Genomic DNA, 14,484 nt, shown 5'->3' on the forward strand with positions numbered 1-14,484 from the left:
CTCATAGCACCCTACTACAAGTTTATCTACAATCAATGTAATCCTCTAATATCCTAAACCTACAAATATCCCTAACTATTTATCATTAGGGAGGGAAGGAATTTTTTAGTAGATTGAAGAACCTAGATTCTAAACAAAAATAATAGATTGATAGATTATTTTAACAGAATCAACAACTAATATTAAAGGAAATAATGTAAAAACTTTCCACAGTATACATAATTTGTCAAATAAATGCATTCCTTGTAGTTTTTGAAGCCATCTTGTACAGTCATAGCCCATAAAGCAATACTGGATATATTTCAAATGATAGTAAGGAACTTTTAAAATGTAATGCAGCAACTTGATTATAATAAATAACTTTTCCACTGTAAAACAAATTTATGGTACAATATCAGGAAGTGACATAATATAGGAAATATGGATTACACTCATACGTATAACTGAATCGTGGAGTGAATAGAATATCGCTCTCCTGACAATCTCCACAGCAATCATTTGCCTACTATTGAGAATGTAAGCATCTCTAGCAACAACAATCTAAAATATGTAGGGTTATCGATCATCTTGGTTATCAATCTACATTTCAATTTGGGTAGAACGACCACAACTGACTAGCACATCCCCGACTGACCTGGTTTAAGGTAATGATAATTGGTCATCATTTCATCTGAAAGTAGCACGTCTAGAGCAGTAAATGATCTGCCTGTCGTGAGTTTGTGTAATTTACACCTGTTCCAGCCAACTGATTGGCAGAGAAGTTTTCTTCAAACAATTCAGCACATAACATAAGATGATTTGGATAAAGCAGAAGTTTTTGAAACTATAACCATCCTGTTTGCCCTAAGTAATATACCACTGCCCCCACAATTCAGATACAGAGCAAGAAGCATTTACCTTATAAAAATAATGCGCAAATAATATAAAATACAAATATCAATGATTGTATGTACAATAGCAAAAAAAAAAAAAAATATATATATCAACATTTTCTATAGTAATAGTAACAACTAATACAGTAACCAAAGTAATTATAAAATAACTATTCATTAATATTAATGAACCAAATATTATATATATATATATATATATATATATATGAAATACAAGCTCGTATATAAATTATATAACACAAACATGGCAATATGATATGAGTAATATATTTATAAATTTGATTTAAAGGAAAAGTTACATGAGAGCACTTGTTCTACGATTTTATTAAGACACATAATGGCATTCAGGTACTATAAAAAAATTCTCAAACTCACCATTATTCATCCTGTAAGTTTATTCAGGTGAATGTTAAGAGCTTGAACACTGCTTTTAACTATATTTTTTTACTATATATTATATACAAAAATAATCCATACTTCAAACATAATGAAATATGATGTTATGAGTGATTACATAATATATAAAAATAAATTAATATAAAAAATCAGATATTAATAAATTTATGTATAAAAAAAGGATTTGTCTACAGAAAAGAACTTTAGTGTAAATAAATCTTATTAAGAGACTTACTTAGAATTATTCTTGTTTAATCTAAAAAATATACACACAAAATATAAATAAAAATCAAGATAAATTTTTAAAAAATCTTAGAAGTGAAAATATCATCAAAACAATAAATAAAAACAGAAAAGAGAGCTTGCTTAAACTTTAAAAGCTGTATGCAAAATAAATATTCTTTTTATATTTGATTCCAATACATACAGATAAAATATTACAAATAAATATATTTGCGGTTCCCAACTATTTTAACAAGAGATAACATCAGTCATCAGTTTTAATTTTTCTTCAGTGCTTATTTAAACTATTTACCTTTTTGTTAAAAATATAAATTAGTAGTAAAAAATTATAGTATACACGTAAGAGGTACTGTTTCTATTGACAATATTTTGCATCATGTAAATGTGCATACCGTCAAACCTCTTAGCAGCACATTGATAATTTCAAAAAAAGCAAGAAAGTTTTACGCTTTATTTTGGTATTCAATCGAAAAGGTCAACTCAAATCACACATCAAAGCTAGGTCTATGCGTGTGTATCTTCTTTTCATCTGAAGGTTCAGAGTTTGAATCTCAATTAGGCTTATAACTTTTAAACAAAATTCATCTTTTATTGTAAAAAAAAAAAAGGCAGTGTTTATAATTGGGTGTCAGCTTGCAGTTGCCAAATTAATTAGTAAATATGTAAATGAATAAACCGCCAAATTTTTAATTTTAAGCGAAGTATATGTGTATTATATTAAATAAACCAAGTAGTGCAGAATATTTATTGGTAAGACATATCTTACCTCAATTTTTCATGAAAGTACTTTCGCAGAATTTTGCATCCTCAGTCATGATTGAAATAGTAATAATTTGGAAATATTTCAATCATGACTGCAGATGCAGGATCCTGCAAAAGTACTTCATGAAAAATTGAGGTAAGATATGTCTTACCAATAAATATTCTGCACTACTTGGTTTATTTAATATAATACACATATACTTCGCTTAAAATTAAAAATTTGGCGGTTTATTCATTTACATATTTACTAAGTAAATAGTTTAAATAAGCACTGAAGAAAAATTAAAACTGATGACTGATGTTATCTCTTGTTAAAATAGTTGGGAACCGCAAATATATTTATTTGTAATATTTTATCTGTATGTATTGGAATCAAATATAAAAAGAATATTTATTTTGCATACAGCTTTTAAAGTTTAAGCAAGCTCTCTTTTCTGTTTTTATTTATTGTTTTGATGATATTTTCATTACTGAGATTTTTCACGAAAGTACTTCCACAGGATTCTGCATCCTCAGTCATGATTGAAATAATAAAATTCCACCCATAAATTTACTCTAAAATTAATATTAATGAACTAATTAATAGATCAACTAGGCAATGAAAGGGTGTTTGATGACATTTGTCAACTATGTTTACTCTTTACTTACAACACTATTAAATTTATCTTATAGCTCTTTTAGAAAATTCCCTAATAAGAAGAAGTTAAATTAATAGAATAATATCTGATGTTATAAAAAATATAAACTACATTATGAAAAAATTTACTAGCTATATATTATTAATAATTTGAATTGACTGATGCTTTTACAATTTTGCTTTTTATTTATATTATATAAAAATATTATTGGTATAATTTACTTGCAAAAAGTAATACTGTAAGGTATTACTTTTTCTTTTTTTAAAATATTGCAACCGAGTTTGATAAAAAAAATAAACTTAAAATATATTATTCTTAAAAAATGTACTTTCAATATAACATGCAGGCTTTTAAAAATATAATCCCTACTTTAGTTAAACTAAAATAAATTACTTTTTAATTTCATTAGTATACCAAAATCATCCTCATGACAAATATGAACCCTTTGACTGCCAGACTTGAAGAGGGGATATTAGTAATTTCCACAGGCATATAATGACCATAGTTTGTTGATGCCCATTCTTTCATAACAAAAAAAAAAAAACAACATAAATCAGAAATCATACTTATTTTATGTTTATGTTTTTCACATAATTATGATTGGTAAGATAATACTTATTAACATTAACCGATTTTAAATTTAATTTATCCATAACTAAAAGGGATATCTTCTTAATTTTTTCAATTTTGAATTCAGGAGGAAATTCCAATTAACAATATAATAAATATTTTGTTTTCTGATAATCTATGGTTAAGAATATTTTTTTTAAAATTGTTCGAGATGAAAGTTGATTTCTATTAAATTTACTGCTTCAACTAGCAAGAATTTTACAGTGGAAGGTAAACAATTTGGTATTGAACACTTGAACTAAACAAATTCAGCCGATAAAACTTGTTTCAACTTCTACACTTAGGCGATATATGAAGCTATTTACAAGGTTAATTTAGCATAATAAAAAAGAAATAGCAGAGTCTGCAAATTAATTCACAGAACTCAAGAGATGCATTACTTTATTACGACAGATAATAAAAACTGTTATAGGATCTGACCTAGTGAATCTGTTAGTTAACAATAACTGCTACATCTGATGTTAATAGAACTGACAGTCAAAGAGTTAAGTGCAATTCAATTAAAAACAATATTATTTCTAAAACAAAAAACACATATGAATGGAATCTGAGTTGATCAATTCAACCGAAAGTAATTTGAATAAAATTTTCTAACTTGTTTAAAACTATGTCTTACTTTTGAAACTGCCCCTATACAATGCATTCAGAAAGTTGCTGTGCAATATATTTTAGAATTATGCGCTGCATTCTATTCTTTCGACATTAGGTTAAGTTGGTTCTTTCTGTGGGATTTTTGGGGATTGATCAATAATAAATTAGACTTTAATTGTGGAGTTGTGATTGAAGGTGCTTCATTTTGTTTTTGTTATTTCATTTATCGGAACCAACAGTTGCAACAAACATAGTTGTTCTTTGGTAGAGGAATGCATTTTTCTCAGTCAACATGACAAGTATACGATTTAGAAAAGCACAAGTTTTCTGAAAATTTTCCAAATACTCCTGTTTCTCACCACAATGCAGTTCAAAATCTTACTGAAAAATTTTGGGCAACACGTTCCATTGAAGATGCTGATTGAAGTGGAAGACCACCTAAACTTAACAAACAGAAGCTGCTTGATATTTTGGATGCTACAGCCAGAAGTCCATCAAAGTAAATGCGTAAGGTAGCAATGCAGCACGATATCGGACTGATAAGGTTTACAAAAGCGGTGTCAGCGTACCTGGGTCATATGTCTGCTATTTCACCCGGAAATTTGACAGAAGTGGTGGTTCGGGCTACAGAAGAGTCATTCGCATTTAAATGATCTTCCCAGAAATAAGTGTATTGGTGGAATGAGGAGGTAGAGAAGGCGAGAGCCAGGTGCATCCATGCTAGACGGTGGCTCCAGTGTGCTAAGAGGAGGGGGCCCGAGAGGAGAAGCTGGTATGTAAAGGTGTGCTTGCTGAAGATGAGAGTATAAGGTGATTTTAGGTAGCAAGCAGAGGAAATGGAGGGAAATCTGCGATCAGCTAGAGGGCGACATTTGGGCTAGCACTTTCCAAATTGTCACTGGGAAGTTCAGTAGGGCATTACCTGTCTTGGCTGAGAGCATATTTAGGGCCTGTGTTGCAGCCCTTTTCCCCAGAAGTCCTTGGAAGAATACGAGAGAGAGGTGGCAGCCACTCTCTCATATGAGAGAGTGGCTGTTTTCAAGGAATTACCCTGTTTTCCAGAAATGAGTTGCTTTGGGCAACCAGAAGAGCCCGAGACTGGATGGTGTCATGGATGAGGCTGTTGTAACGGCAGTTGAAGTTACAGCAGAACAGGTACTGATGGTTTTTAATTTAGTTCTGCTGCAAGGATGCCCGCCTCTGGAGTGGAAGAAAGCAAAGGTGATGCTCCTCAAGAAAGGCAGATGTGCTGAGGGTGACCCGACTGGGTACCGTCGCTTGTGCCTTTTGAGCAATATCAGTGAATTGTTTGAATAGATGTTGGCTGAGCGTCTGTCACTGAAAATAGCAGCAACGGGTGGGTTCAACAACTTTCAGTATGGCTTCACTAAAGGGTGTACGACAGCAAAGGCAATCAGGAGGGTGATGGGCCTGGTTGGTGACGTGGCGGCTGGCTCCTGGAGGGCAAGGGCTATTCCAGTCGTGGTACTGTTGGATGAAAAGAATGCGTTCAACTCAGTGCCGTTTGGAAGTATTGTCGACAAACTAGACAGGAGGAAGATTAGCCCTTAACTCATGAGAATTCTTCTAGACTACTTCACAGACATTGAGAGTCATGTCAAAGGAAGAAAAGTGGAAATGCAAATGGAGTGTGGTGTGCCTCAAGGATTGATGCTTGGTCTCATTTGTACAACCTGGCATATGATGGCATCTCTGTGACTAAGTTCACGGATAATTTCCATGGTGATTGTGGCCAAAATGGAGGTTGATGTTATGCAGAAGGTGAATGAAATGGTCGCCATGTTTGATAGATGGTTGCCATGTTAGAGCTTGAGCTTGCCACCAGAGAAGATGAAGCTACTGGTTATGGCAGGCAGAAGACGGCTTGCACCCATCAAGCTGCATGTTAAAGGTGTTTAGGTAGAGCCAGTTAGCACAGCCAAGTACTTAGGGGTGTGGCTGGATACTACGAGAGGGTTCCAGCCACATGTTGCAGAGACAGTTGACATGGCTCATAAAACCTTGTCAGCCATCTCTAGACTCATGTGCAGAGTCGGCGGGCTGAGCTTGTTCAAAGGAGCTCAGCCTGCCGACAGCTGTTGTTTGTCCATCGCTCTGTATGCCGTGCCTGTCTGGAAGAGGGCCCTGTGCAAGCAAGTGGCTGTTTGGTGACTTGCAGCACTGATTAGCAATCAGGGTTGTGAGTACCTACCAGTCTCCACTGCTGCTATTCTGGTGATTTCATCCTCTTACCACTGGAGTTACTAGCTGATGAACAAGTGAAGAGGGAGGGAAGTGTGGCAACACAGGAGCTCCTTCTCTCAGGGCATGGGAGCTTTAAGAGCTACCTGTACAAGAGGAAGAGGCGGTGGACTGAAGTGTCCCTACTGTGCAGAGTGCGATAGAGTGGAGCACACAATGTTTTATTGATCCAGGTGGAGGGAGGAGCAAAATGAGATATTAGCCCAGTTGGGAGAGGTGTCTCCTGATAAAATAGTGGCAGCTATGCTCCACTGCAGACGGAATTGGAAGACAATAAGTTTGTAGTCATACATATCATCAAAACGAAGATGGCAGAAGAGGTGGATGACAAGGAATGAAATGGATCTCGAGGGTACAGTAAAGCAAGGCGGATAGTCCCATTCAGGAGGGGTGGAATGCTCCGGCATTCCACCTTTGATGAATGGACTGGGACTTCTGAGGTCATACGGCAGGTGAATAAAAGACTGTAGTCCCAGCCAGGGACCCCTTCTGGGGTCTCCTAGTTACAGGCAAAAGCATCAAAAGACCTAGTCATCTGCTAAAAATGGCATAGCTAGGTCTGGCATGATCACTCGTGCAGTTAGAAGCGCATGGCACCCCCTAAGGCTGAGTAATGCTTAACAGTGGGTCCAGCCTTGGGGGTTGGGGTTTAAAAAAAAACTGAACTTGCTACCGCACATAAAGCTGTAAGAAAAGAAATCAAACTTTTTCCCTACAAAGTAGTATTCAAGAATTGAAACCTAGAGATCACTACAAAAAACTAAATTACTGTCAATGGTTTAAATGTTTTATCGACTAAAATTCTCTTAGTATCCTCGACATTATGTTTTTTATAGATGAAGCGTGGTTTCATCTTTAAGGGTATATTAATTCACAAAATATACACTGCAGTTAACAACAAAACCCATGAATTACATGAACAATCATTCCATGAAGCAAAAATTAGAGTCTGGGTCAGTGTGAGTAAAATCCGCACTGTGGGTCTAATCTTTTTTTGAAAATACAGTTAATAATGATCGTTATTGTGCTATTTTAATGAACTTTATTAGTCAGTTAACAGAGGTAGAAATCAATCACGGTTGGCTCCAACAAGATGGCATCACAGCGCACACAGTTAACAGGTCAATGATTTTTTTACAAAATGTCTTCGGTGAATGAATCATTTTGTGGGGTTTGCGGCCGGCACGATCACCCAATCTGACTCTCCCTGATTATGGACAAGCAGTGTATTTACATTGGAGGAGGTCATTTTCAACACTTTTTATAAACTATTCCAGTTGATATTACAATAATCAATTTCTATAAAATGATAAAATATATTAGGAAAGTTTCATCATTACACTTCCATAATTCCAAATGCACTGTATTTTGCACAATTTTTAGCACTGTATTTTAGCATGAATAAATCAAAATGGATTAAAATGGGGTTATAATAAATACATTAATTAAATCGTACTACTTGTATCCTAAAACAATTAAATAACAAATAAATATTTATCACCTTTTTTTGTCCTCAAGTAAGTAGAATAGTTTTGTTGTGTTCTTATTCATTACTTTTTTATTGCACTTATTTTTTTAATTTCTACATAATTTTTAGATTCTAAATTTTAAAAATCAACTTTATATACATTTTGAATCTTCAGTAAATTTCAACCTTAAAATTTTTTTCATTAATCAAGATCTCCTTAATATGAGACCCAACAACTTTTTTCCCCAAACCTTTTTAACCAATTTATCTCAACTTCTCTTCATTTTTTACTTGTCAATCCATTTAAAATTCTTCATTTAACAGTAGGCTTCAAAAAGCTCTATTATTTGTCTTGCTGACTACATTTAATATGATAATTTTTTTGCAATTTCCATAATTTTATCAAATTTTTTTTTAATGCAAAGACTATTTACTTCTTACTTATCTGATTTTAGTATCCTCCATCCTTTGTAATTTTGTTACCTAAATAACTAAATTCTGGTAATTTCACCTACTGTAATACTTAATACACTTTGTCTTCCTAGCTGTTGCATGACAAAAAGTAATACAATACATAAAAGAAAAACTATTTTTCTCCCCTTATTTTTATATATTCACTAGCTATTAAGATTTAATAGATTTTCAAAGTGGATACTGCATTCATTATAAAATGTTAAATATAGGAAAAATGTAATATTTCATAAAAAATGAAAAAAAGTGTTTTTTAAGTGGTTTTTTTGTGTGTGAAAAACCACTTTTTTTCATTTTTTATGACTGAATTTTTTATTTAAATTTTTGACCGAATGGATGCTGAAACAGTGCGCAGCGTAAATATTTTTTACTGGAATAGAATAGCAGTAAATATACAAAAATAAGGTAATATATTAATTTAACTGAATAAACATACTAATTAGCTGAAAAGTATAAAATATCCTAATTAGCCAAAATGGGACAATTATTCTTAGAAGTTTTACTTCTTGATGATTTGAAGTTAGAGAACAGGTTCCTTAAATGTTTGCTTATCAAACCTGTCTGTCTTTTCCCTTTAAGTTTATTTTCAGATGCCAGTATCACCTGTTCCATTTCTTTATCCATCACTACAATGTCACAATTAATTTGTGGCACTGTCAGCTGTTGTCTTCCTTCAACTGGAACCTCTTCAGTGTTATAACCGACACTATGTATATTTTGAGGTGCATTTAAGTTGCTATTGATTTGTGCTACTACCAGCTGCTGACATTTTTCAACTGTAGATATTTCAGCGTTATGATCAACACTTTGTGTATTCAACAGTACATTTAATTCATTATTTTCTGATTCAGAAATTTCTTGTATTCTCACACCACTGAAAAGAATATTAATAAACAATTAAATAAAAATAAACACAAAGTAAAATACAAACATTTTATTTTAACACTGCATAAAAAAATATTATATATTTTAATAATCATTATTAAAGGATAATGATAACTTTTCAAATATAATAAATTTAATTAATAAAGGTTGAAAAACTATATTTCAATACCATTCATTTAAGCAGCCTACAAGTATCATCATGATTCAAAATATACATATGTTGGGGAGTGCCACCCTCCTCTTGGCCAGAAACTGTATAAATTTTGTTTCATAATAAAACATGGATAAATTTAACTAAGGAGGAATTTATAGAATTAAATGTGACTGCTGTCTGCAAACAAATGATGACATTTAAAGAAAGATTTTACATGTAAGAGCTTACACGAAAAAAGATCAACAACTGCAGATTATTTATCACACATAAAGAAAGATAACACATCATAAATTAAAAAAATCTAGAAATTCTAGTAATATGTAAAAATTAAAAAAAAAAAATTATACTTAGAATAATATTTATATTTATAAATTTAAAACTAAAAAATGATCAGATAAAAGACCAAAATATATAAAAGGGAAATGATTTTTTAAAATAGTAAGACAATATAACTGTTGAATTTAAATAATCTTATCATAAATTTGTTGAATTTGAATCATGAATTTTGTTATTTGGGAAGTAGAATTACTAAAGATGGACGAAGCAGAAGCGATATAAAATGCCGAATAGCACAAGCTAAACGAGCCTTCAGTAAGAAATATAATTTGTTTACAACAAAAATTAATTTAAATGTCAGGAAAAGATTTTTGAAAGTGTATGTTTGGAGTGTCGCTTTATATGGAAGTGAAACTTGGACGATCGGAGTATCTGAGAAGAAGATTAGAAGCTTTTGAAATGCGGTGCTATAGGAGAATGTTAAAAATCAGATGGGTGGATAAAGTGACAAATGAAGAGGTATTGCGGCAAATAGATGAAGAAAGAAGCATTTCGAAAAATATAGTTAAAAGAAGAGACAGACTTATAGGCCACATATTAAGGCATCCTAGAATAGTCGCTTTAATATTGGAAGGGCAGGTAGAAGGGAAAAATTGTGTAGGCAGGCCACGTTTGGAATATGTAAAACAAATTGTTAGGGATATAGGATGGAGGGTATACTGAAATGAAACGACTAGCACTAGATAGGGAATCTTGGAGAGCTGCATCAAACCAGTCAAATGACTGAAGACAAAAAAAAATCATAAATATCACTTTTCATTCTGACAAGTTTGAGAGAATTTTTTTTTGGGGGGGGTGTTTTCAGCGTGAAAAACGCTTTTGTGTTATCATCCCCTGATTAATATCAGACATGATATAATTGTTATAATAATAATAAGGAATACAATAATATATAAGGAATATTATAATAATAATAATAATAATAATAATGATATATCTAAATTAAAATAATAAAATTATCATCATTTACGGCAAATGGTATGAGCAGCTGTAACATGCTACAGAATAGCTGTACATGCTTACATAGCTATCAGTAATTTAAATACTTGAATAAAAACAGATGACCCTAAGAAGCATCATTTCATTATCTCCTAAAATAGTTTGCATGTTCGCTCAAAGATGAAACCTGTGATGCAGTGCCTCATAACAGATACAACCCACAAGGATGTGGTGTACTATTAGTTGGCAGTTGCAACGAGCACAAAGGGATGCACCCGTATGCATCATCAGATATCCATCAGTGAGCCTAGTGTGCTCTACTTCCAAACGGCAGATAATTACCTCCTCTCCACAGTTATTTCTGCATGAGGAGCTTCGCAGTGAAACAGCGTTCTTAAATGGGCAAAATTTGTTGTTCATGATAGCATCCCATTCACTTTGCCAGTCATCACAAAATACCCTCTTCAGGAAACAGACATGATAGTCAGAAGCAACACATCTGGTAAAAGTAGGCTGAAAAAAGCTATGTGGCTGGGGATCCAGCAAAAGCTTACTGTTGTATTAAGTCTAGTCATTTGAAAAATAATTCACAGAATCTCACAAACAACAGAGTGTCTAGAGCACATGTCAATAATTGCCTATAAGACACTCATGGAATCAGAGTACACAAGAACATTGAAAAATAGGCTAACAATCTGTAAGGACTTATTAATGGCACACAGTTCTGCAACGAAAATACTGGTGATACTGGGAAGGTCAAACATGTATGTTCTGTTGTCAACCACAACCAACAAAATTAATGTTTCTAGACCTGTCCATCTAAACTGTAACATCAGGATTCATGCTATTAAAAATATTATAAAATTCCTGAGAGGAGGGTTTTTTTATACACAACTACAGTGTCAATTAATGTTATAAAATTATAGATCTTTTATTTTAAGTTTGTCACCATTTGGATCTCATATACTAGAAAAGTAATGAACTTTAAATGGGGAACTTTTCCTTGATTTTTTAATGCATTCAAAATGGACTGGTATACTTAAAATTTCTGCCATTTTTTCAATACTTTACTTTATTAAAATTGAAACCCACATTTTTTATAACATTTTCAAACACAACATATAATTCTAAGACATTTTTATTCTTGGACGTTTTCCCCCAAAATGCAACCATTCAGGAGCTACATTTCTTCTCCAATTGAACCTATTAGCAGTACGTACCTGTAAGTTAAGCCTAAGTTTGCAATACTGCAAACTTAAATCTCAATACAAAGGATCAATTTAAGAGAATTATGTGAAAAGAAAAGTAAAAATATTAACCCATATAACTTATGAGAAAAGATAGTAAAAAAAAAAAACAAATGCATTTACTTTCTAGTAATACCAGGTCGCATATCTGGTGCAATCGATGTTCTTAATCTATTCCAGAATGTTAGTTCAGAGTAACGGCTGTTAATCTCCTTATAATATAATTTTGTGTAAATTCTGTATTCTAATGGAATGTCGGCATCCGATTGAAATTTATAAATGCATGGTATCACTTTCCTCTTTTGCATGTCCTCTAGAAAATAATAAACGTAAATTTTTATATCACATTAAAAGAAAACTATTAGTTACAAATGTATTTTATGTTAAAGGGTAATGAAATGAGGTTGTACTGAAATTTGTAGGACTTTACGTAAGGAGCAGAATTTCTTATGGTTTTTGACCTTAAAAATCATTAAAATAGGTTCCAGAACTGTACCTGCAGTAGTTGTTGAGAAATCTGGGGTGAAAACTAATAAATTAGAGTAAAAATCCTTATTTTTTATGTTAGACATATAAGTTTGTTAAACTGGTAATAAACATATAAAACTTTTAAACTAAACTTGCAGAGAATTTAATTCTGAACAAAATGGTGTAACATAAATAGAATAAAACAAAGAATGGTTAGAATCATTTTAGTTTTATTTAGAAACAGTGCATTACTACATTTTTAATGGCAAACAAAAACCAAATTCTTCTTTCACGTGAAAAATTTGTAAAAACAAAATTTACTGTCAAAAAATTAAAAAAAAATTGGAAATTATACAATTGTAAAATAAAAATAAATAAATAAAAATTACTTATAATTTTTTTTAACTTACAAATACAATCAATTATTTGAAAAATTACTATTTCAAAGTATCCAATAAAATAACAGGCTGATCAACAATGCACAAAACTTATTGGTGTTTAAATCACTCTGTAAGGTATATTAAGTTTATAAGGTACTGTAAACTATGCTATCAATAGCAAGTTTTCTATGAATTTTAGTTTGAATGTGATCGGTTTGCCACTGAAGTAATGCCGTACTTATTTCCAACAGAGGAATACGTTCATATGGTATTCATTCTGGGTGTGTGTAATGGTAATGCTATAACTGCTACAGTAGAATATGAAATGCGTTTTCCAAATCACAGGATTCTAGATCGCAAAACAAACAGCATGACTTTTCGAAATCTTCAGGAAAGAGATTCACTATCTAGTATTCGTACCAGCTGAAAACAATCTGTCCAGCATGATGCTGATATTAATGAAATATTATCAATACACGACATCTTGCTAAGCAGATCAGAACTACGTATTCAATAATTTAGAGGATACTTAAACAAAAAGTTTTATCCTTATCACGAGGAATATCTCTAAAGTAAAGTAAATTTCTAGGAAATTTCTCTCCTTAAGGTTGGCGAACCTGTGTCATTCATGGCCATGCTAGTAATTTACACGCTGCACTGATGTCTGTAAGTTGTCGCGTTGTATTATCTTTGATTACGTGTAGTTATTACGTTGTAATAACTACAAATGAATAGGAAAATTTATGTTGCCGCCAACTGAGAAATACACGGGGTCATACATTTTTTAGACCATCAAAGTGTTAGGCCAGCTGAAATTCATAGGCAGTTGGTTGCTGTGTACAATGATAATGCAATGAATGAAAGAAACGTCAGAAAACGGTGTCATCCTCAATCACCAACCAGACTGACAATGGTCAAAAACTTTAGAAAGAGAATTCAGTTCCATTGCTGGTCAGCTACCTCATAACATCTTTAACAACAGGATGAAAAACAGACAAGTATCAGAAATTATAAAAAAAACTGAAAAACCTTTTAAACTTTATGTTGGATCCATGAGATACCATTTTTAAAAAAATAATGCCATATATTCTTTATCAATCTTTTATAAAAATGATTGTTTCTTTGTTTGTCCCGATGTGTTCCTATACCACTCATCCAATTACTATGAAACTTTGGTGAATTGTTGTGCGCACACTCACAAAGGTTTCTGAATTAATTTGGACCCGCTATGTGGTGCTGGGGTCGAGATATTTCAAAAAATTGTATTTACGGTCTGATTTGGTTCATATTCAGAATAAACATTAGTTATGTGAAAAGAAATATTTTTGGGATAAAGGAAGAAACGGAAGGGAAAAAGGGAAGATGAGAAAAAGAGAAAGGATAAATTTTATGAAGTTACATAATGACGAAGCAGGAGCGATATAAAATGCTGAATAGCACAAGCGAAACGAGCCTTCAGTCAGAAATATAATTTGTTTATATCAAAAATTAATTTAAACGTCAGGAAAACTTTTTTGAAAGTATATGTTTGGAGCATCGCTTTATATAGAAGTGAAACTTGGACGATCAGAGTACCTAAGAAGAAAAGATTAGAATCTTTTGAAATGTGATGCTATAGGAGAATGTTAAAAATCAGATGGGTGGATAAAGTGACAAACAAAGAGTTGTTGCAGCAAATCGATGAAGAAAGAAACATTTGGAAAAATATAGTTAAAAGAAAA

At 32.2% G+C, this 14,484-nt stretch overlaps 1 protein-coding gene across 2 annotated transcripts in view; it reads right to left on the minus strand.

Moving 5' to 3' along the window:
* Nucleotides 1-1,264: 1,264 nt before the first annotated feature.
* Myd88 (myeloid differentiation primary response protein MyD88) overlaps nt 1,265-14,484 on the minus strand; it is a 41,611-nt gene continuing 28,391 nt past the window's right edge. For both annotated transcript variants that reach the window (XM_075368933.1, XM_075368934.1), the window contains exons 7-8: nt 12,039-12,228; nt 1,265-9,228 (exon numbers count right to left, since the gene is read on the minus strand). In XM_075368933.1, the coding sequence (XP_075225048.1) occupies nt 8,817-9,228; nt 12,039-12,228 (602 nt within the window). In that variant the 3' untranslated portion in view covers nt 1,265-8,816. The remainder of the gene's footprint in view (nt 9,229-12,038; nt 12,229-14,484) is intronic.

This window comes from Lycorma delicatula, chromosome 6 (assembly GCF_047948215.1).
Source record: "Lycorma delicatula isolate Av1 chromosome 6, ASM4794821v1, whole genome shotgun sequence".
NCBI lineage: Eukaryota > Metazoa > Arthropoda > Insecta > Hemiptera > Fulgoridae > Lycorma > Lycorma delicatula.